This window comes from Cervus canadensis, chromosome 4 (genome assembly GCF_019320065.1).
Source record: "Cervus canadensis isolate Bull #8, Minnesota chromosome 4, ASM1932006v1, whole genome shotgun sequence".
Lineage (NCBI taxonomy): Eukaryota > Metazoa > Chordata > Mammalia > Artiodactyla > Cervidae > Cervus > Cervus canadensis.
In genome coordinates, this window is record NC_057389.1 from 88,480,179 (window position 1) to 88,502,775 (window position 22,597).

At 48.9% G+C, this 22,597-nt stretch overlaps 2 protein-coding genes across 7 annotated transcripts in view; one reads left to right on the forward strand and one right to left on the reverse strand.

Annotated features, from left to right (window-relative positions):
* The window catches only part of SAFB (scaffold attachment factor B), a 60,339-nt gene extending 42,879 nt beyond the window's left edge, over window positions 1-17,460 (forward strand). For 2 of the 6 annotated variants that reach the window (XM_043466292.1, XM_043466295.1), the window contains 19 exons: window positions 1,494-1,558; window positions 1,639-1,845; window positions 2,674-2,736; window positions 5,191-5,218; window positions 6,164-6,674; window positions 7,099-7,148; window positions 7,925-8,019; window positions 9,655-9,804; window positions 9,883-9,965; window positions 10,269-10,408; window positions 10,565-10,653; window positions 12,220-12,326; window positions 12,890-13,177; window positions 13,953-14,090; window positions 14,614-14,656; window positions 16,069-16,187; window positions 16,422-16,591; window positions 16,938-16,989; window positions 17,171-17,460. In XM_043466292.1, coding sequence (XP_043322227.1) covers window positions 1,494-1,558; window positions 1,639-1,845; window positions 2,674-2,736; window positions 5,191-5,218; window positions 6,164-6,674; window positions 7,099-7,148; window positions 7,925-8,019; window positions 9,655-9,804; window positions 9,883-9,965; window positions 10,269-10,408; window positions 10,565-10,653; window positions 12,220-12,326; window positions 12,890-13,177; window positions 13,953-14,090; window positions 14,614-14,656; window positions 16,069-16,187; window positions 16,422-16,591; window positions 16,938-16,989; window positions 17,171-17,273 — 2,501 coding nt within the window. In that variant the 3' untranslated portion in view covers window positions 17,274-17,460. The remainder of the gene's footprint in view (window positions 1-1,493; window positions 1,559-1,638; window positions 1,846-2,673; window positions 2,737-5,190; window positions 5,219-6,163; window positions 6,675-7,098; window positions 7,149-7,924; window positions 8,020-9,654; window positions 9,805-9,882; window positions 9,966-10,268; window positions 10,409-10,564; window positions 10,654-12,219; window positions 12,327-12,889; window positions 13,178-13,952; window positions 14,091-14,613; window positions 14,657-16,068; window positions 16,188-16,421; window positions 16,592-16,937; window positions 16,990-17,170) is intronic. The other 4 variants (XM_043466296.1, XM_043466298.1, XM_043466294.1 and 1 more) reach the window with 2 other exon arrangements.
* A 3,050-nt stretch (window positions 17,461-20,510) lies between these two features.
* MICOS13 (mitochondrial contact site and cristae organizing system subunit 13) lies at window positions 20,511-22,200 on the reverse strand. Its single transcript, XM_043466318.1, has 4 exons — window positions 22,066-22,200; window positions 21,237-21,414; window positions 20,996-21,047; window positions 20,511-20,735 (listed from the first exon to the last, which is right to left on the reverse strand). Exons 1-4 carry the CDS (start codon window positions 22,092-22,094, stop codon window positions 20,638-20,640), a joined length of 357 nt encoding a protein of 118 aa, XP_043322253.1. The 5' UTR covers window positions 22,095-22,200; the 3' UTR covers window positions 20,511-20,637.
* Window positions 22,201-22,597: the final 397 nt, after the last annotated feature.

Sequence of the window (22,597 nt, forward strand, 5' to 3'; positions counted from 1 at the left end):
TCTCCTTGCAGTCCAAGGACATCTCAAGAGTCTTCTCCAGCACCACAATTCGAAAGCATCATTTTTTTGGCCCTCAGTCTGCTTTATGGTGCAACTCTCAGTTCCGTACATGACTGCTGGAAAAACCGTAGCTTTTACTAATTGGACCTTCGTGTGCAAAGTGATGTCTTACTAGATGAATTTCTTATCTTTAATTTGGAGAATGATGGTGCTTCCCAGGTGGCTCAGTGGTAAAGAATCCACTTGCCAATAGATGCAGACATAGAGTGTCAAGAAGAGGAAAACAGTGGGATGAATGGAGAGAGTAGCATGGAAGCTGCACTAACATATGTAAATAGAGCGCCACTGGGAGTTTGCTATATAACTCAGGGAACTCAAACTGAGACTGTGTAATAACCTAGATGGGAGAGGACATACGTACACCTGTGGTTAATTCATGTTAATGTGCGATAGAAATCAAAGCAATATTGTAAAGCAATCATCAATTAAAAGTAAGTATTTTTTTTAAAAAAAGAAGAATCCACCTGCCCAGTGTAGGAGATGCAGCAGGAAATCTTCTCAGTTGGGAAGATCCCCTGAAGTAGGAAATGGCAACCCACTCAAGTATCCTTCCCTGAAGATCACATGGACAGAGAGGCTTGGTGGCCTCAGTTCATAGGGTTGCACACGACTGTGCACATACTCACACAAACCATATAATGCTATGAAAGAATATAGAAAGCTATTCACAAGGTAGTAAGTGAAAGGATTATAAAATGGCAGCACAGTTTTTAAAAGAGTATGTGTATGTTCGTAGCACAGCATGGAAGGATATCCATGCCCCACTGTATGATAGCTCCAGGACTAACTCTTAGGTGGTAAAATTCTGAAAGGAATTATACTTTCTTTTTGCTTTTCTGTGTATTCCTTTTATGTGGTTGTCTCTGGGTAAACATGTTCCACATTCCTTAAGCAAAAAGCAGCACATATAATCTTTTTTGTTTGATTGATTGTTCTGGTTTGTGTGGTTTTTTGTTAGTTTGGGTTTTGTTTGGTTTTTGCTATGCCAGGCTTGTGGGATTTTAGTTCACCTACCAAGTTTTGAACCTGAAACATCTGTAGTAAAACACAGAATGCTAACGACTGGAGTTCCAGGGAATTCCCCACAGCAGCACATTTGTATGCGATACTCTTCTCCCCATAACCAAAGCCACTTAACATGACGGGCAGGCCTGGAAAAGGTCTGGTTCCTTCCACCTTATTAAGAACCCATTTCTAGTGCCTCATACTTCCACAGCTAGTTGATAAGAAGAGAACCACTTCTACTAGGGGTAGTAGGGAACTCCCTTATCCAGATTGGATTTAACTATTCCTGGATTACTGTGTTCCTAAACGGAGAAGTCCCACAGGTGTTTTAGGTTGTCTTTCTGTACTGCTTAGGGTGTATAAAAGTGAAAGTTGTCACTTCTGAAAAATACATATCTTTGATCTCATGCTACAAATTATTTCTCCAGGGCGCAAACCAGAAGAAGAGGGTGTGGAAGATAATGGGCTAGAAGAAAATTCTGGGGATGGACAGGTATGTGAACCTCATCAGTGATCAGCTCCGTGCATGGACCAGGGCCTGTCATCTGATGCTTGTATTTTTCTTTATCACAGGAGGATGTTGAGACCAGTTTGGAGAACTTACAGGACATTGACATGATGGATATCAGTGTGTTGGATGAAGCAGAGATTGATAACGGGAGTGTTGCAGACTGTGTGGAAGATGATGATGCTGAAAACCTCCAGGAGTCCCTGTCTGACAGTAGAGAGCTTGTGGAGGGGGAGATGAAAGAACTTCCAGAGCAGCTTCAAGAACATGGTGTAGGTACCTCAGCAGGGTCTCTAGGGTGTACCCTAAATGTAAAAATTCCTCAAACAGTGTAACAGATAATAACTAAATTTGGAATTATGTTCTTTTAATGCCATTTCAGTACAATGTTTGGCTGGTCCATTCACATCACAGATGAGTCTGAAAGGCACACTTTGCTTCATTGAAAAATGGTGTCTTGTGAGGAATAATTGTATCTGCTCTCCATTTGAATAGTGCAGCATTAAGCATCTTGAGGACACTATTCTAGCCTTCTTGTTATAGGAGATTTCTCTGTAATGTAATAGCTGCGATGCCTCAAATACCAAAACAGGTGGAAAGTTGGTCTTTTGCTGTCATTGGATTGGTACTCCCCTAGTCAGTCTTAGAATACTGTGACCTTGTTTTTAAAGCCTTAGCTTTTATTGTGTTAGGATGAAATCCAGGGTACAATACAATTATGGTGAGTATTACTTACTGAATTCTGTCTGCCAGACATTAGCTGTTAGTTCCTTTCATCCTGTTAACCACAGATACATAGATGCTATTATGCCAGTTTTTCAGTTGGGAAAATTGGAGGGTAAAAAGGTAAAGGTGAACATCTTCAGGCAGTAGCTCATATGAGAATAGGAATGAAGGCCAAGGTAATTCCAGATTCCATACACTTAACTCATACATTGCGTTTTTTCAGTGCCGTTAATTCAGTGGATTATGTTATTTCCAAAAGGATGAATGTTTCTCAGTTAGACAGAAAAGGCGATTAAAAAATAGAAGCCCTGAGACATCTTTGAAGGCATTTCTATTATTGGTATTGTAAATTTTATTCTCCGTTTATTTTACAGGTAGAGGATAAAGAAAGTATAAACAATTTAGATACTTCATCATCTGACTTCACTATATTGCAGGTAAATTATTGTATGGCTCAATAATTTTAAAATCAAAGGTTAGACTACAGTTTCTGGAATCCACTTCTGATACAGTCCCAACTAAAAGTCACTGCAAGATCTGTTTTGCTTTTTTGGCCTCCTAGAGGGAGTTTTGCTTTCAACTTTCCTGTGCCTATTGAGAAGGGCTCATTGTTTCAACTCCCCCACCAGCATTGAAGGTCTCTGCAGTTAAGACTCAGGTCTTTTGGGGGGCTCTTGTTAGTTTGATCAGTAACAGAACAAACCGTGGGGTCTGTCCTGGAGGGCCTCCTCTGCAGTAGAAGTACTTCTAGGTGAGACATGAGACTGCAAGGGCAGCACCCCCTCCCTCCTTCCCCAGGACAGAAGAATGGGGCTCAGACAAGGGTGCAGGAGGGTGGGGTGGGGTGGCCACAGCACTGACATCACAGCTGGGAAAGATGGGTTCTGATTTTCCCTTTGGGAAGATTGTCCTCAAAAAGTTGACAGTTTTCTTGATGACTGTAGCATCTTGGCTATCAAACACAGGTTAAACTAACACCTGTGTTAAAAGTTAAATGAGAACAAATAAGATGTAGACTGACTTTTAGGTATAGTTTGCATTAACATGGATCTTAAGTTTCCTTTTACTTTTTCTGTCAACCGATGTTGGTTTAAACTGTTGAAATAAACCTGAGTATCTGATTTTCAGAACGTTTTTGAGGAAATGAAAAAAAGGCTTATGCTAGTCCTTGTTTTTTCTTGTTTTAATAATGTAACTTATGCTGATTAGTTGGAAACCACCTTTCAGACAGGACCTTCATTTCTCTCTGCCAGACAGGGGCCGGGTGTATTATCAGTGAGCCACAAGCCAGCCAGCCTCCAGGAGGGTACAAGTCGGAAGAAAACTTGGTGAAACTTGGTTCACCATTCAGATTAATGTCTCTCTAGCTGCAGAGACAGCCTGTTCCTGACTCAGAAAGAAAAGGAGGAGCAGGCTTATTTTCTTGAGTGTCTCCTCAGGTTTAACAGTCGTGTGTACATTGTCCAGTCAGGACAGTACATATAGCCCGTTTTTGTCTAGGGAAAGTTAAGAGAGAATCATTTTGCCTAAAATGATTGTTTCCTTCTGTGTAGAATCTTTCATTCCCAGTGTGAAATGGAAAAAGAAAAAAAACTTGATTACCAATAAATGAAACTGTTATAAAAGTGACCCGTTTTCTAGGGCTCCCCAGGATAGCAGGTCACTGCCCGGTGGACTGTGCACACCATTCACGTGCATGTAACTTACACACTGAGCACCTGTGCTGTCTCAGATGCACAAGGAGGGAGGCTAGTTGCCATCCTGCCTGTGTGTAAACAGAACGGAGGGTAGAGACCTGGACTGATCAGTGGACTCAGGTCTCACAACCATTGCTCAGATCTCGGCTCTGCTGTGTGTCCTTGAGCAAGTTTGTCCACCACAGTGTACCTGACTCCTAATCTTCGAAAAGAAGGATGATACTAATAGAACCAACTTGCTAGGGCTGTGTGGTGATTGGTTAATATATGTATATGTAAAGTGCTTAAATTTCTGCCTGGAACCTAGACAATGCTTATCAGAATTGGCTGGAATTCTAGAATATTGTCCCTTGAGCAGAGGGAATGCAGGGGCCAGTGACCACGCGTTGAAAGTCCCTTCCTTTAGTTGGGCAGGCTCTCTGTGAGCACATGGTCCCTGCACTAAATGTGTAGGACTTGGCCTGATGTGGGATGAGGTACAGATGAGCCTGTGTGGAGGAGGTAGGAATGGGGGTAGTAAAACCAAGTGCTGGTGTTGGTAAGGAGTAACAGTGGTGTGACTTGACAATGGCTTCCTGGGAAGGACTTCAAGGATGTTGAAGAATTAGAGCTGGCTCACTGGGTTATTGATTGGAAGAGATGAGGAAGAAGGCACATGTGATACTGTAGGAACTCGATTGACCAGGTAGGTGGGCAGGTATGTGTTGTGAGCCCACCGCGCACAGTTAAAACATGGGTCAAGTCACCTATGCCTTCTTTCCCTTGATCTTTGGAATTTTTGGAAACTATTACTGCATTAGTGAAAAATGATTATCTGGTATAATGTGTCTGGTATTCTGCTAGACAATAAAACTATAAAACTGAAAGTACAGCTATCCAGGCATTTAAGACAATTGAGACAGCCATGTGATGGGTTCATCACCATTAAAAGTGATAATGTTGCCAGGCGCTGGGAAATGCAGCAAAGCACAGGACAACAACAAACATGGATAGTCCCCTGGGGCCGAGGTAGATGAAGTGTGGCACCAACTCTCCTGCAGGCTCTTGCCTGGAACAAGCAGGTTCCTTCGCCTGTTGCATTTGTGAGGTTCCTTGTCTGTGTTTTAAAAATTCCCTTCTTAGTTGTTATACTTTGGGGTGTAAATTCTAAGTTTCATCCATCTGGCACAATTTTATTTATGTTTTTTGTTGCAGGAAATTGAAGAGCCGTCCTTGGAGCCAGGTACTGTTAAATGAAAAGCTTAGCAACGGGGTTTGGAATCATTCTAGTTTTCCACTTTCTCTGTTTGAATTCTTTAATATTAAAGTTATCTTACTATAGTATACATTGTTTTAAAGGTTTACGATCCAAAATATACCAGGATCATAGAGATTGGAAACCCAGCCATATCACCAGATCTGTGAAAGTGGCTGATTTCTCATTTTGTAAAACATATTGGTGAGATGAGACTATCTCATTCCTTTTTAAATGAACATGGCACTTAAACAGATACAGAGAGAGTTTGGATGCCTCTCAAAAGCTAATACTTTTGTATTCCACAAAACAGATCTTGTGATATTGGGCAAGTGTTAATTTTGTGGTTTTTAATTCAGGCAGTGCAGGCAGTGGTAGGGAGATAACATTTTAAAGCATTGAGACATAACTGGATTCCAGAAGAAGAAAAAGTTTCTTCATAAGAATTCCAAACAAATACTATTCACTTTCTGGACTACAAATATCTCAGAGCACCGATGGAAGAGATTCTGGTTTTCATGTCGGACTGTTCTGTTAAAAGAAATTCAAAGAAATTTGGAAATTGAGCTCTGTTCAGTGAATGGTGATACACTGAGTTAAGCAACTTGGACTTTGGAAGCTAAATTTGGAAGAGTCATATATACACGCCGACAGAATGAAGACTGTCAAGAATCAGCCAGAAGGTGTTGGGGGTTAAATAAATCTCTGGGATGCTTTTCTCTTCCATGTAGCATAGAGGCTTACTCTAGCAGTCGGTCGGAGTGCAGGTAGTGTAACCAGTGTTAAGTTTGTGTACCCGCGGGTTTTCCAATCTCTGTGTAGCTAGCAGTTCTCTTCGTGTTAGTGTGGCCGCCGTGCCAGTTCCGCATTTGTGATTGCTTTATTTCCCTGGTAATTAAACCTTGTGCCATTCTATTCCTGTTAAATCCGTAGAAAATGAGAAAATACTCGACATTTTGGGGGAAACTTGTAAATCTGAGCCAGTAAAAGAAGAAGGTTCCGAGCTGGAGCAGCCATTTGCACAGGAAACAAGTAGCGTGGGGCCAGACAGAAAACTTGCGGAGGAAGAGGACCTTTTTGACAGCGCCCATCCGGAGGAGGGTGATTTAGATTTGGCCAACGAGTCAACAGCACACGCTCAGTCGAGCAAGGCAGACACCCTGTTAGCGGTAGTGAAAAGGGAGCCCGTGGAGCAGACAGGCGATGACGAGAGGACGGACTGTGAGCCTGTAGGGCTAGAGAAGCCAATTGAGCAGAGTAGTAAAGCCTCAGAGCACACGGAAGCCTGTAGCGAGGAGGCCGCGGAAGCGCCCCCGGAAGCCTCAAGCCCAGACCCCGGGGATAGCAAAGAAGACGTGAAGAAGTTTGCTTTTGAAGCTTGTAATGAAGTCCCTCCGGCTCCTAAAGAGTCCTCAGCCAGTGAGGGCGCTGATCAGAAAATGAGGTTTGTTTTTTCTCAGTTTTAGACCAGACGCTATCTCCTTTTCATTGGTCGTTTAATGACACACATGAGCTGTTTTTCTGCAATTGGCCAGCCAGACTGATGCAATTGTAGTTTATCTCTAAAGAATGTTTGATTTCTCTTTGTTTATTTTAAGCTGATTACATAATCTTTTTTTCTTTTCTCAACCTATCATGGTTGTTTTCTTTAATTCTTCCTAATTATCTTTAGCCCAGCAGAATTAATTAACTCCTGTGGGTCTGAAATCTTATGGTTAGGTCAGATTTCCAATACACGTTTGTAGGGGTATCATTTATTTCAGAACTAAATTTCGGGTAGGTATGCAACCTCAGCACATATTTTATAATTTTGAGTTAGTTTCCTCTCTGCTTCTTCCTTCTGGAGTGACATTGTCTTTTGTCTCTAGTTCTGTCGAAGATGACTCGGATACAAAAAAGCTTTCCAAAGAGGAGAAGGGTAAGTCAGCAGGGTGGCACCCCCCGGGAGCGATGGTTCTAGTTGGCTCTAGCCCAGCCACACACCCATTTATACCTCACAGGCCTGTGAGCCTGTCTCGAAGCCTTTCTCCACTCTGGCCACCTGCTTCCTCCCTCTGTGGGTTCTGGGTTGCAGGGCGGAATTGTCACTTTGAGTTGATTGGGACACTTGATTTTGTCAGAGTCCTGTGAGCTCCTCCATCTGACTTTCCCTCTGATTTGTGAACTTCTTGGAAACAGTGACACATGCAGATGGAGAAAATGCTTCGAGTTTCACATACTGGGGCTTGGTGGGTCCCTGGTATGGCAGATTTATCAACAGCCCTTTATTAATTTTCCGATTGAGAAGTAGTTTTGCTGGTTGTGCCAGACTCATCCTTAATTGGTGTTCAAAGAAGGCCAGAAACTGGGGACCGTTTGTATCTCAGGTTCCACCGTGACAGCTCCTGTCTTGCATTCCAGAGTCACCTCACTGGGATGGGTGATGCCATCTGGTAGCTGATGGCTACCCCAGCCACGGGCCCAATGGCCCCTGACCAGTCATAGTAAGGGACGTTGCCATCGGTTCTGTCCACCCCGTGGGCAACTCCAGAACCTGTGTCAGGACAGCAGGCTGGCCTCCAGCCCCAGCCGTGTCTGTACTGCTGGCCTCTAGAGCAAGTAGGGAGAGTGTCTGGTTTGGAATGACTCTAAGATACTTAAGACACAGGATTTTGTCTGTATCTTGTTTTTGACTGGAACTTTCTTTTGAAATAGGTCGCAGCAGTTGTGGAAGGAATTTCTGGGTTAGTGGACTTTCTTCTACCACCAGAGCTACAGATTTGAAGAATCTTTTCAGTAAATACGGGAAGGTAAGAACCGACAAAGCTACTTGTGAGCTCATGCAGTATGGCCTCTACGTGTAGATTTGTCCCCTGCAATGAGGACTTTGATACCATGTGGTTCTTTGAACTCATAGGTTTGCAGGCCTGTGGCCGGTCCACGCCACTGAAAGAGATGTGAGATCAGCGGGAGTTCCCAGAGCCCATGTCCACTTTGTAAATCTTGTGCTTCCCTGGCTCCAATCCACCATATTTTTTGATAACTTAATGAGTCCATTTCTCTGGCCTTAAACCTATTGAGGGATTGCTGTTGGGTGGGGAGGACTGGGTGGCCCATTGTTGTGAGTCATAGTGATTAGAGAAGCTGTAGATAAGTTATGAACAAAAGATCTTTGATCTAGACTCCTATGAGCAGCTGTAGGCCTCAGCTCTGCAGCACAGAGGTGTGTCTGGGGCATGTTGCCGGTCCCATGTGAGTCTCCTCTCTACACCTGGGGCTCTCAGAGCTGTGGGAGCCCCGCCTCTGCTCCGTGTTTTCCCCCTAGGCTGAGTAACTCTAGCTGCCTGTGCCATACTTGCCTGTCTCCCTCTCTCCTTCCTCGGCCCACAAAAGGTGGACAGGTGTGGCCCCCACACATACACATTGAGTGCTGCCTCTTCTTCCTTTCTCCCCCTGCCCCTTCCTCCCAGTGCTTCCTGGACTCACCTCCAGATAAGCTGCCATGCATATGCCTCCTTGTCTTCAGTCTGCTTTGCCAAGTAAGATTTAGCACAGGCCCTCATTCACAGTTAGGATTCAGAAATGATAACAGAGAAAACCATCTTTGATCTTGGCTGTTGATGTTAAGGAACTAACAAGGAAAACAAAGCTTGACATGTTGCTCACAGTAACTCAAAACTCCCTGGACATCTGCATTACATAGTGGGACCCTTCTCTTGATTCTGCAGTGGCCCTCAAGGCGGATGTCTGCTCTCTGCAGAGAAGTGTCTGTCTGGAGCCTGCAGTGTCTTGGGTGCACTGCAGGCTTAACGTGGATTGAATCAGAACCAGACTTCTGGGAATCCTTATTTTGGGGCTCAGATTTCATGTGGCGCAATAAAGATGAATATCAGCCATGGCCACTGACATACTGGGACTTCTGAGCCATGGGTCTTCTCTCATAAATGGGCGTCCCCACCCTCAGTTTGCTGCTGCTGTTGGATCAGTTAACTACATCTAGCATGTGAGGATGTATCTGTAGCACCTGAAACATCTCTTTGAATTTTGTGAGTAATAGGGTGGGCTCTGCGTTCCATAGTGCTCTTTGTAAACCTGTCCTATGTCCCTCTCCTTCTGTAGGTGTGTCTTCTTACTTCACTGTCCACCTGGCTGACTGCATATTTAGAAACATTTCCCTTCCAGGCTTACATAGTATTAATGGAATTCTGGCAGGACGCTGCCTTCAGCTTCACTCTCCTCTCTCCACCTCACTGTCATCCTCGTCTCCTAGAAAAACAGCCAGGATGGAATAGGAGCAGCCAGGCTATAGCTTTGCCCTCCACAACCTTTACCTGCCACTTGTCGGCCACCTGTTCTTGGTGTCTCTTGGAAGTGGCATGAACCACAGTGTAGGGGTCTGTGTGGGGGCTTCATGTATGAGATGTACGTGTGTGTTTTCCTTCAAGGTGGTGGGCGCCAAAGTTGTGACCAATGCCCGGAGTCCTGGAGCTCGCTGCTATGGCTTCGTTACCATGTCCACAGCAGAAGAGGCCACAAAATGCATTAACCACCTGCACAAAACAGAGCTCCATGGAAAGATGATCTCAGTGGAAAAAGTAAGGGGCCATTTTCCTCCTGGGATCTGACCACGTTAGGAAATAAGGTAATACTTCTACCTGATTCTCTTTTTTTAGGCGAAAAATGAACCTGCCGGGAAGAAAAGCTCTGAGAGAAGAGAAGGGGAGGGGAAAAAAGAAAAATCTAGCAATACTGACAGGTATGAGTCTTCTCGCGGGGATTATGGACAAGATGACCTTTCTCTTCATGTCTCGATCCTCACTTTTCCACGGGTGGGAAAGGCTGTGAGGCTTTCGCCCCCTTGCCTTCTGTGCACTTGTTGGAGGATTTTCCTGCCAGTCCTTAGAGATGTCAAGTTCCTCTCCTAGGCTACGTGTTCTGCAACCTGTGGATGCCTGTGAGGCAGCCCCATCCTCACTCGGTATTCATTGCAGGAGTCTTCGCTGGATTGGTCCCTCAGTGTTTCATCTCACACATATCTGTATCTGCATGCCATTTATAGATCTGCCAACCTCAAGAGGGAAGAGAAGGCTGACAGAAAAGATGATGCTAAAAAGGGTGAAGACGGGAGTGGAGAGAAGAGTGAAGACCAGGATGATCAGAAACCTGGCTCTTCAGAGCGCTCTCGAGCCACAAAGTCAGGTAGCTGACCAGTGGGTATGAGAGATTGCACCCTGGCTTCTGTTCCTGGCTGGTGTGGTTAATGGGCAACACAAACTACATTTGTTTTCCTTGAAGTTGAGTACTTTTCTCTCAATAGGAGGTGTCCCTTCTCACCTGACTCCTCTCTTCCTATAGGAAGCCGAGGAACTGAGCGGACTGTGGTGATGGATAAATCTAAAGGTGTGCCTGTTATCAGTGTCAAAACGTTGGGATCCAAAGAGCGAGTGAGTATTCTCTTCCTGCCTGGCTTATTTCCTTTGACAGTTCTCTGTGTATTTTAGGGGATTCTTGAGGTTAATTTGAGGAAAGCTTGTCAGTCTGCTGAAAATGGAGGGTTTTTTGGAACTTTAAAATTGAGAAACTTTAAAGGCTTTCCTTCATAGTTTCGATAAGAATTACTGCCCCCGTTTTTTAAAAAAAGACACCATTTCAAAATTCATTTATGGACGTGATTGGCTTTATTTGCCTGCATCTGGGCACAGCAGTCCATGTTCATTGCCGGCCCCGGGTTTCAGCAGCTCTCCATTGTGCATTCGTAACCCACACTTGGCGGAGCCGGCCTTCCGGCTGCCTCTGTGCCCAATCTCCATCTTACTCATTCCGTGCATTGTCTCCGTGCAGACGCTCCATAGAGTCACAGAATCCACAGAGTGCCCACCTTAGGTTCTTACCACTTCACCCTGCCTGCTGTTTTAGGATCACGGGCAGCTCTGGATGTTCATAATTCAACTCTTGACAGCCTTACAACTAGGATGGATGTGGGCCCAGGTCCCCAAGACTACCCACATTTCCAGATCCACTCGGGGTCCCACTGGGCTCAGCAAGTAGTTGTAGTTACGCCTAAGGTTGGCTCCAGGGATGCAGGGAGGTGACAGAGTCTGGAGGGAACTCTGCTGGCTCCCTGTGGACTCCTTCCCGAGATGGCTCCCCAGGCAGGGATAGTGCAGCAGCACAAGGGTCATGCTTCTGCCCGGGGAGCCCCGTTACAGCTGCAGTCCCCAGGCCTTTCACTTGGGGCTGGTCACATAGGTACCCTCTCCTGACTCCCAGAAGGAAAGCAGGTGTTCAGCATAAACCATCGTTTGCATGGTCAGGGCACAGTGAGCCACCTTTGCCAGTTAACTGTTGACTAGGGTAAGGGTACTCTGAATGCGAAGGTTACCACGGCTAGCCTCAGGCCTGCCATGTTAACTTGTGCTGGCTAGATGACCAGTCATTTAAGCTCATGAATGTTGTGGACCAATTACAAGCTGAGAGTTCTTTTAATGGCATTTCATATCTGTACTATGTTTGTGGAAATATTTTACTGTATCAGATCATTTCTTCCTTCTTTTTAACAAATGATGTCAAATGCAAAAATCGAAGTGTGGATTCAAGGGCTAAGATGAATAGATGTCAAAAATTAATGCCCTTGGCACAAATAAGGAATCCTCAGACATGGCAGAAGTGGGCTTGATTGGACACCATTGCGTGATTAATATTAAAGAATGTGTTTGGATGCACTTGACAAAATTGAAAAAAGTGTGGTTTTTTTAATGTCAAATGAAAATTTTCTGAGAAAATTCTCTTTTCAATGTTGACTACTGAAAGTAGGCAATGGATCCCAGTTTAGCTTGGTAGTGAGTCTATGACTCAATTTTGGTGAGCCAAAGTGAGGTTTCTCTAGAGAGAATGCAATGTTACCTGATTGTTTCATTCGCTGTTCTGCTTCATTTCTGATCTGGGCTGCTTGGGCCTGGACACAGTTGATTGTTCCTGGTTTAACTTGTCAATGCTTCTTGGTGAACCAGGTGTCTAAGAGCCAGGATCGCAAATCGGCCAGCAGAGAGAAGCGGTCTGTTGTGTCCTTTGATGAAGTCAAAGAGTCGAGGAAGTCAAGAGACTCGGAGTCTCGCAGGTGAGTTGGGATCCATGGATGTTGACTGACTTGGGCAACACGCATATCAGCCAGATGTAGTTTTGGTGAAGTAACTGGCAAATAGATCAGTGAAATCGACCCTAATGGATGTTTACTTTAACATGATAGAAATATTTGTCATGACATTTCCCAGTATTGAGAGCAGGACAGGCTCTCCTCAGCGGCTTCAAGTCACTGGCCTCTGGCTTCGGACCATCCTTTGGGTCTCTGGCTCATATCACTGATGCCCATGTCAACATAAACTGCTGGCTGCACAGAAACATAAAAGTTAAATTCATTAGTTTGATGCAAAAGTAAATCTATTTAAGTTTGAGCTTTTGAAAGGACTAAAAATTTATAAAGGAGTCAACTAAATTAAAATTTCCCTTCTCAGCACTGAAAGACCAAAGATGTGTGACAGGAATAAAGTTGATTTGAAATAACAAAACAAAAATTAGCCTGATGTATCTGCAGTTCGAGGGCGCCCCCCCCCCCCCCACATTGCCACCTGGGAGCACTGCTGCAGCTCAGGGGTCCTTGGAGCCTCTACTGTTTGCTTGCAGGTTGCGCGAGCATAGTGAGCGAGAGCAGTCCATGCAGGCAGAGTTGGAGCGGCAGGAACGCAAGAAGCTGCTCATTGCCCGCGAGAGGCTGGCCTTCCACAGACACCGCCTAGAGAGGGAGCGCATGGAGCGGGAGCGGCTGGAGCGGGAGCGTCGGCGGGTGGAACATGAGCGCCGTCGTGAGCAGGAGCGCATCCACCATGAGCGCGAGGAGCTGCGGCGCCAGCAGGAGCTGCGTTATGAGCAGGAGCGGCGGCCCGCCGTCCGCAGACCCTATGACTATGGGCGGTAAGCCATGCCACAGCACGCTGCCACCCCTAAGGTGGCCCGTGGCATTTAGAACTGTGCCATGTTCCACAGAACCCTGTTAATGAGTGATTTTTGTCTAAAAAGAAGCACAAGGGGGAAAAAAGCATGAGTGTTTGCTACAGCTCAACTTGATATTTCTGTACTTTATATGGAAACCTGAGGTAGTTTGAGATTTTTGGAGAAACAGTGGGTGAAAGTGGTGCTTATTAGATCATGAGGTTTGAGTACCAGCACAGATAAACACACACACACTTTCCAGGCTTTGAAATCATTGCAGTGATATAAATGGTTTTGAACAGGTACATTGCAAGTGCTACTAATAGTCCTCTGCACTGGGTGTCTCCTGGGTCAAGTCTACATGGGGCAGGACAGTTAGTGCACTAACTGTCCTAATAGGCTTGCCTACCCTTGTGGCCATGAGCAGTTCCCAGAAGGGATCTGACACCCACTTCACTGATCCCCCTCCTTGGGGATCCCCTCCTTACCCCTCAGGTAAGGAGACCTGAGCTTTGTCTTTGGGGGACTCAGGTATGTTGGATGAGAGAATGGAGCTGTTCAGTCACATCCCATATCACCCCTCCAGGCGGTCTTAGCTCTAGTGGCAGAGAATGGACTCTGCATAAAGTTAGTTCTCGTTCTGTGAGGTGATGGGGCAGTTGGACTGTTGAGAGTTTATTTACCAGCTTCCAGAGGTCATCCATTAAGTAGGGTAAATGTATGCCCTACTTTCTTGCTTCCCACCCCTCCACCCCAGGCGAGATGATGCATACTGGCCGGAAGCTAAGCGGGCAGCCCTGGATGAGCGCTACCATTCTGACTTCAACCGTCAGGACCGCTTCCACGACTTTGACCACAGGGACCGGGGCCGCTACCCTGACCACTCCGTTGACAGGTCAGCCACTCACCCTGGCCACTTAATTCATGTGGTTTTTTGTTTTTTGTTTTTTTTTGCCCTGGTTCATTCTGGGGCGGGGGGGGGGGGGTGTGCGCGCGCACCATTTTTAAAGTCTATTGAATTTGTTATAATGTTGTATCTGTTTTATGTTTTGGGTTTTTTTGTTTGTTTGTTTGTTTTTTAATGTTTTGGTTTTATTTCTCCATGGCATGTGGGATCTTAGCTCCTCAACCAAGGATGGAACCCCCATCCTCTTCATTGAAAGGCTAAGTCTTAACCACCGGGCCACAGGGACATTCCCTGTCCTGTTTTTGGTTTGGTGTTTTTTGTTTGTTTGTTTGTTTTTCGGTCACTGTTCATTCATAATGAAGATCTCAAGCGGCAGTTCTAGATCTCAAGCCCAGTTGAACCAGCAGTGTGTGTGTGAATTATCTAAGTTCAACTTGGGAAATTTTTTCCATTTGGGGATCTGTCCAACCTATGTTTCTCCTCATGATTTCATTTGAATTGCCTTTTTCAGGAGAGAAGGTTCAAGGTCAATCATGGGAGAAAGAGAAGGACAGGTAAGTCAGAAGCTGTGATTTTAGCCAGTTTTCCCTGTACAGTTGATTCTCTTTTCTTTTGCATGCCTGCTTCCTCCTCCACCCAAGTTAGAGTAATAAGGAGTAAGGGAGTGTGGCACCTGCAACCTTTGTGGAACAACAGCGTGAATGAATAGCTTGTACTTTGTGCTGGCCTAGAATTCAAGCAGGTATTCTGAAGCCTTGTATAGCCTTGACCCTGACGTTGTACACATCTTTGTGACTACTTGGGTACTAAATGGCTGGAGAGCTTTGCGTGAGCCTGGTAGGGTCTGTTGGAACGTTCCGTGTGACCCACGATGCTGGCCAGATGTGATGCCTCATGTCATGGGCTTCAGGTGCACCTGGAGTGTCAGTGGTTCCCCAAGCATTTTTTCTTCAGCAGCATTAACACATTAGAAAACAAGTTCAGTTTTATCCTTTTTTTTTCTCTCTCTTATATTTAGCTTGAGAAACTTTCTCCAAAGAGCCTTGACTTTTTAGTGGGTTCCTTGGAGAATGGGAAAGATGAGGGAAGGTTGCAGTCAAGGCGTTACTCGGAAGACAGAGTCGCCATCCTGGGGGTTGGTGTTCTCCCTGACCACAGCACCTTGATATACTGTCCACCTCCCTCCAAGCTTGAGAACATGGCTGGGAGTGCCCAAGCTCCTGAGGCCTTTCCTGCCGCCTCAGGAGCAGTTCATGACCCTCATGCGATTCCTGTTTCTCTCATCCCAGAGGTGCGTCTCACACACAGCTGAATGTGCCCCTGGTGTCCTGGGTTTCCTGTGGTGGAGACGTTGAGCAGCAACATGGTGGTTACATGTCCCACTCTGGGATCCAGAGCAGGGTCACATCCTGGTGCTCCCACTCCTCCTGAGCCTGTTTCTCCAGCTGTGTAAGGGAGCAGGAGGTGTTAAATAAGATGACTTGCGTGTGTCTATCCAGCCCTGCCATGCTGCTCTTGAACATGGATGGCTTCTGTCATCTGATTACACAGTGCCCTCTTGAAATCAAAAGGCTGTTTATCCCTGGTGACTCCATGATTATATTCTGCATGCAGGCACCTGGCACATCGTCATCTTTTCCTGCTGTGGGTCAACCACTTGACGCCACCACCCTTTGGTCCATGGGTGCCCAAACCTCTGCCTTCTGGTTAGGGAGCACCTAGTTCAGTCTTGGGCTCCACGAGCGCTTCTGCTGCCCAGGCTGTGAGCAGATTTCCAGGTACAGGTGTGTCGTGCCAGCTGAAGGCCTCCAGACCCCAGACTGTGTATGAGTGCCTGTTGGCACTGTCTCAGACCTACAGGGGCTTCTGTCTGAGTTGTCATCCTTGTCATTATTAACTTGTTGCCCAGAGGCTGTGGGATTCAGTGTTATACTAAGATCTTTTATCTTGGCCCTTTCACATCCAGCATTACCCTGAACGCCACGGAGGACCAGAGCGCCATGGCCGCGACTCCCGTGATGGCTGGGGCGGCTACGGTTCTGACAAGAGGATGAGCGAGGGCCGGGGGCTCCCTCCTCCACCCAGGTTTGTGACCCATGTCCCATGGAGCCCACCAGGGCCTCACATTCAGCTGGCCTAATTGGTGTATCCAGCTGAGAACTCCTGGTCTTGGGAATAAGCTGAGTGCGGGCTCTGCAGCCCAGGCTGTTTCCAGTCTCTCTGAATAGCCTTGGACCAAGTGCCAGTTCCATTCCCCGCAGCCCTCCATTGCTCAGAGGGCTGAGATCACAAAATGCCAACCCACCTTCCCAAACCCAGTGTCGTTGCTGTCCTGGAAGGCCAAGATGGGGGCAATCCAAATCAGAGATGTCTTTCTCCAAGGGGCAGACGAGAGTGGGGGGACCACGGCCGCAGAATAGAGGAGGACCGTGCCTGGCAGGGCGCTGCTGACGGAGGCATGATGGACAGGGACCACAGGAGGTGGCAAGGTGAGGACTGGTCCTCAGCGGACCTGCAGTGTCTTTGTGGAGAAGCACCGGGCAGCTAGAGGTGCCCCTGTTCCTGAGGGTGGGAGAGGCATTCTGCTTTGCCCACCACTCGGCCTTGCTCTTTGTGCACTGGGTGGGTGGGAGGGGTGCTGTGGGTGCCATAGCTCCTCTCTCTCTGCCTTGACTTGGCGAGGACTGTGGGTGTGTGTTACCTATGTGCTCATATATCCACCAGGGACCTGAGTCTTAAAACAGGGACTGGAGCCCTGAGTCTGAGCCCTGTGTCCTCTGAACTCCTTGTCTTGTGCCCCAGGGCACTGTGTGAAGAGTGTTTCTTGTTTTGCAGGCGGTGAGAGGAGTATGTCTGGTCACATGATGAACCGGGGAGGCATGTCCGGGTAAGGACTGTCATCATTGGTCTCGTTTTTGCCTGTAGGCTCTGGCGGGTGTCAGTGCTGCTCATAGGGTGCACCTCTGACCCTTGGTGGTGCCGCCCCGGGAGGGAAGAAAGCCCCAGAGAGACTGGGCACAGGGCAGAGCCCACTGAGGGGAAACAAACACAATCTGCCTTTGTTCCAGGCGCGGCAGCTTTGCCCCTGGGGGGGCCTCTCGGGGCCATGTGATCCCGCGAGGTGGCTTTGGGAGCAGACCCACCGACGCCCACTTCACTCGCCGCTATTAAGTGCTTGGGCTCCTGTGTTACACGTCACGTGGCAACAAGAATATGTTCTGTTAAGAGTTCCCTTAAACTGTGTACAATAATTTTTTTTTTATCTGCTGCCATATTGTAGCTCAATACAATGTGAAATTGTTTTTGGTTTTTTTTTTTTTTTTTGGTTTTTTGTAATAAATGTGTTTCTGTTCCAGTACCCTTTATTTAAAGTGTTGTGTCTTTTTACCTCAAGTAAAATGAAATTACACTCATCGATGTTAAGCCACAGCTCTTCCTTCAGGGAAGGAGGATGGAATGGGGGGCAGCTTTCAGGGACTGTTGGTTTTTCCAGAAGCACCTTGCCAGCAGCACGCCCAACATGAGCCCAGGCCTGGAGTTCAGAGGAGAGGACTGTCTGGGTTGTGCATCTCAGCCATCCGTCTCGCCTTGGGGGCCTAGTGTTTGTTCCCATCGCCCACATTCTGCCTCCATATATGAGATGCTTGCTGCATGGGATGTTCTGTGGGTTTTGTGTGGTAAAAATACACATAACATGAAATTTACTATTTTAATTATTTAAGGGTGTAATTCAGTGGCATTGTGTATATTCTCTGCATAATACATCTATTCCCACCATCCATCTCTAGAACTTCCTCTTATCAAACTACAACTCTTTCCCCATCAAGCACTGACTCCCCCCAGCACCCTGGCTCCCACCATCTACTTTTTGTCTCTGAAATCTGACTCCTCTAGGGACCTCATGAGTGGGATTGTGTCCTACTGTGAACGGCAGACGACCACATGTGCTGTGACAGGAGCAGAAGGGCTCTTGGACACCAGATGATAAAGTAGGCCTGGGTGGGGTGGGCAGGGCCCAAGTGGAAGGGGAGTTACCAGGATGGAGGAGTGGGGAGGGGGTCTCACTCCACGCAAGGTACAGGTGTGTTCAGGGATCAAGGGCTGCCTGGACTCCAGGGGTGGCCAGGTTTACTGCAGAAGGCAGTGTGTAATGGGGCAGTGCCACCTCCCTAGGTCAGCTATGTGCCTTGTCTCCAGTGGCCCTGGGTCTGTGTGGATGGGCCTGGGGGCACCCCACTCCACTATTAGGGGAGTAGTGATCAGAGGCCTGCTTCTTGGCTCCATCTCTCACACTCAGGTAGGGTCTGGCCTGGCCTTCTCTGGAGGCTGAGATGTACCAACAACCAAGGCTGCCTGGGCCCGTTCCCCAGTGCCCACAGTCAAGGGAAGACAGACATAGGACAGGCCTTTTCACCTGTCGGCTGGATACACCTCCACCAGGCCAGGCACATCCCTGTCATCATTCCTCCATACTGCCTGGGCAAGAAGGACCTGGCAGACAGGACTCAGTTAAGAACCTTCACACACGAGAGCGCCTGGAGTCCCCCAGGAGGGTCCTGTTATTGGAAGTGTCCTTAAAAGGGAAACGGAGGCAGACGGGCAAGATGGAGACATGACAGAGAAAGACAACCCTGCTGGCTGTGAGGGTGGAGTAAGGGGCAGTGGCCTCTAGAAGTTGGAAAAGACAGAAAACAGATCCCCACGCCCCACAGTCTGCCAAAGGAAGCATTATATACCTGGATTCCAGCCTGCTAAGACCCACGTTGGACTTCCACCCACATAGGGCAGTTGTGTCTCCTGAAGACAGCTGGCAACACCAGAAGACATTGGTGGTTGTCATGAGTGGGGGGTAAGGTGCCAGTGGTGTTTTGGGGGTTGGAGGCAGGGACACTGCTGGACACCGTGCCTGGGGTGACCCCCAACTCAAATTCATCCTTCCTGGATGTCAGTGATGCCGAGCTGAGGAAATGTGCTCTGAGGTGGTGGGTGCTGCGATGGGGCACTGAGGAGCACTGGAGAAAGCGGGCAGGGGAGGCTTCCTGGAGAGGCGTCTAAGCCAGGGGCAGATGAACAGGAGTCAGCCAGGAGGAAAGATGGCCTAGTTGAGGGGCCGCACAACAGGGGAAAGGCAGCTGTGTTCTGGGAACTGAGGGCTTCTGGTGTGTCCCAGAAGGACAGAGGGGAGGTGGGGCCCCTCTGAGGAGTCTTTCAGGGGTGGGCAAGCCAAAGGTGTGTGAGCAAGGTCCATGATGTCATCAGACGTGGTCTATGGGGAACAGATGGAGAGGGTGGTCCCAGAGGTGGGGCCAGCAGGGAGCTGGTCACTGGCAACAAATACAAGTCGAAGGAGAGGAATCTGGGTCGTGACGAGGGCACAGAGAGGTCAAGAGCAGCACCAGTCTCCAGGCTGTCAGATCATGACCAGGGTGGCACAGGTCATGCAGGGATCCCCTTTCCCAAGCACACAGCCCTCCCCACCCCTTCCTGGCTGAATGCATTGGACAGATGTGTGCAGTCTTCTATGCTCAGGTAAGTCTAGGAGACACCCTGGCCTCTGATCTCTGCCTCCCTCATCTGTAACACTGCTCTCCCCTCCTGGCTCACAGTCCTGAGTGAGCTCCATCCCCTAGAGTGACATGAACCCAAGAACTCTTGGGGACAGACAATCCTGTGCCAGCTCAGGGCACCAGTCGTTACCCAGGCCTGCTCCCTGCTCCCAGGGTAGGCTCTGGCTCCCATCCACATCCACCTCCTACCCTGTCAGCGGCAGAGGTCTTCTCCTGCGGTCACCATGGTGGGATGCCCTCTGCGGCTGGGTGCTGGGGACCTCACAGGGAGCATCTCAAGGGTCCACCCTCCCCGCTGGATCGAGAGACGTGGGTCACCAGGCAGCTGACCCAGAGTAGGCATGGGGTGTCAGAGAAGGCTTCCCAGGGGAGCAGGATGTCTGGAAGTCAGGGCCCTTGTGGGCCAGGGAGACCATGACCACCAGGTCTGTGCTCCCCAGCAATCCTCAGGTTGGAGAGGGTGGAATGAGAGTGGAAACCAGGTGAGGCAGGGACTTGACCAGGCATGAAGATTAGTGAGCTGAGCAGGAAGGAGAATCAGCAGCTGCGGGGGCTTCCTCGCTGGCTCGAGATCTACAGGCCGTGTAGATCAGCCCTTGCCCCCAGACTGTGCCACCCTGTGCTCAGCCCTCCAAAAACCAAGGAGACCCCAGACCCAGATGGGCCCTCAGCATGTTCTGAACCCTGAGCCCAAGGGCTATGGTCTGTTCCCAGTCCCCATTACCAGGTTGAGGGCCCACCGGTGGGCAGGGTCCAGATACAAAGGAGTGGACCTTGGCCTTCGATCAAGGTCAGGCCCCCAGGAGCCAGAAGCCCATTTCCCGGGGGTCCAGCACATGGATTGAGGAACACTTCCAAGTCCTTTATTGGGCCAGCAAGGCCAGGAGCTGCCCAGTTGGGTCCCAGTCTGGTGTTTGTGGCACCCCTGCCCCTGTTCCTGCCTGAGGCAGACAGCTTCCTCTGACAGGCTACTTGGTTCGCTCCTTCAGGTAGTCCCAGCCCTCCTTGGAGTACTCCCAGGCCTTAGAGGGGGCCACGGACAGAGCTGACATCATGGTGATGATGCCTGTGGGGAGGAAGGGCCAGGCACTTTGAGCAGAGACTTTTAGAGGTACCACTACCAGCTATCAGTTCCATGCAGGGAAACAGATGGAGGTCACACATTGCTCCCCACTCCCTGGAATCTCCACCCCCTTGTCTCTTTTAGCTCTAGGGGAGGGGGGTTGTACAAAGAACAGGAAAGCTAGTAATGGAAAGGAATGGCCAGGAAAGGATATGGGGGGTATCTGGGGCTCCTCCCCTGCATGCAGATGGACCAGCGCCTACCTGAATTCCAAGAGTCGCGGATGTGAAAGTTAAACTTTGGAGGGGCTGGGAGCTGGGGAGAGAAGGGGAGAAGGGGCTGGTGAAAGAAGACCTGGCAGGCCCAGCCTCCCTCACTGGCCAGGAGAGCAGCATCCAGTGCCAAGGATGCCAAGCAGGGCTGAAGGACCCGGGATCAAAGGCCATCACAGAGCTGTCACCCCTGCTCCCTCCCAGGCACAGCCTCAATACCAGCTCAGGGTACCTGTGGTAACTTCAGGCCTGTCTGCTCGCACACGTACTGGCTGAACTGGTACACGGCAGTGGGGACGACCTCCTCGGCTTTCTGAAGGACCGCCTGACTCTTGTCACTGGGCCCCAGCAGCTCCTGGTCGTACACCAGGTAGATAGCACCCCCAGCCACACTGCCCTTGATGAGGAACCTGCCGGCAGAGAAAGGAACCACAGTAGCTCAACAGACACTGCTGGCCACCTCCCAGGTCCAGGTCTGCAGGGGTGGGGGTGGGGGTTAGAATCCTAGGGGAAGGATGCCCACAGTCTAAAGAGGGACACACCTGAAGCCAGGCAGCTAAAGGGGGAAGCGCGGGGCATCTTGGGAGCCCAGAGGCGGGCCTGACACACAGCACTTAATTTAGAGCGTGCAGGAATATCCAGCGCCATTTAACTGGTACACTGAAGCATGCAGAGGGACGGTGTCACTCGAGATCCCGCAGAGGCCAGGGAAAAGTTAAGGCTTTAGACGTCTGACCATCTTCTACCTTCCAGTTCCCATGGAATGCTCCGAGAGGAACCCGCGGGAGGTTTCTAAGTGTCCCTTTACCTCGCAACAAATGCGTGCGGCACTCCCATATTACAGAGCCGGCAACTGAGACACGGAGGGGTCTAGTATACAGAGTGCGAAAGCAAGGACTCGCTAGGAAGCGGGAAGTGGAGAAGCTCCACCCTGTCTGAACAGACACGGGAGATCTGACACTACGGGCAGCAAAGAGGCGATCGGGAGCAAACCAGATGCCGGGTGCCCGCAGAAGGGAACATCTTCGGTGGCTTGAGGCCCGCCCGGTAACCCCACGAACCTCATTAGAGACCAAACTCGGGGTACCATGATCGCTCGGCTCCGCGCGCAAGGACACTCGGCTCGCCCGCCGCTTCCGGTTGCGGCGCCGCAGGGGCCTCTGGGACGCGTAGTCTCTTGTCAGCCGCAAAGGCTTCCGGGAGTCGGAGTCTCGGCTCCGAGAAACCAAAGATGGGCTGCGGTCCGACTGCAAAAGATGTCTCCTCGAAGATTAGTCCTCAAGGACCGGCCACCGCAAAGCTGTCTGGGAAAAATAGTCATCACTTCCCGTGAGGCGCCGGACGGTTCGTCTAGCTGCCAAGCCTCCTGGGAAATCCAGTCGGGCGCGGCACGGCCCTGGTGACGTGAAGGAAATAGAACTCAGGTGTCTTGAGTGAGGCCTGAGGGAGATCCACAAAATGCCAGCGCCCAGGAGATCCACCCACGCCCGCGCGACATACTATGGGCCCAGGCTTAGAAAGAGTCTGCCTGCCGGTTGTCACGGCAACACGAGGGCGGAATTGTCTGATAGGCGGGGCGCTGGTCACGTGATC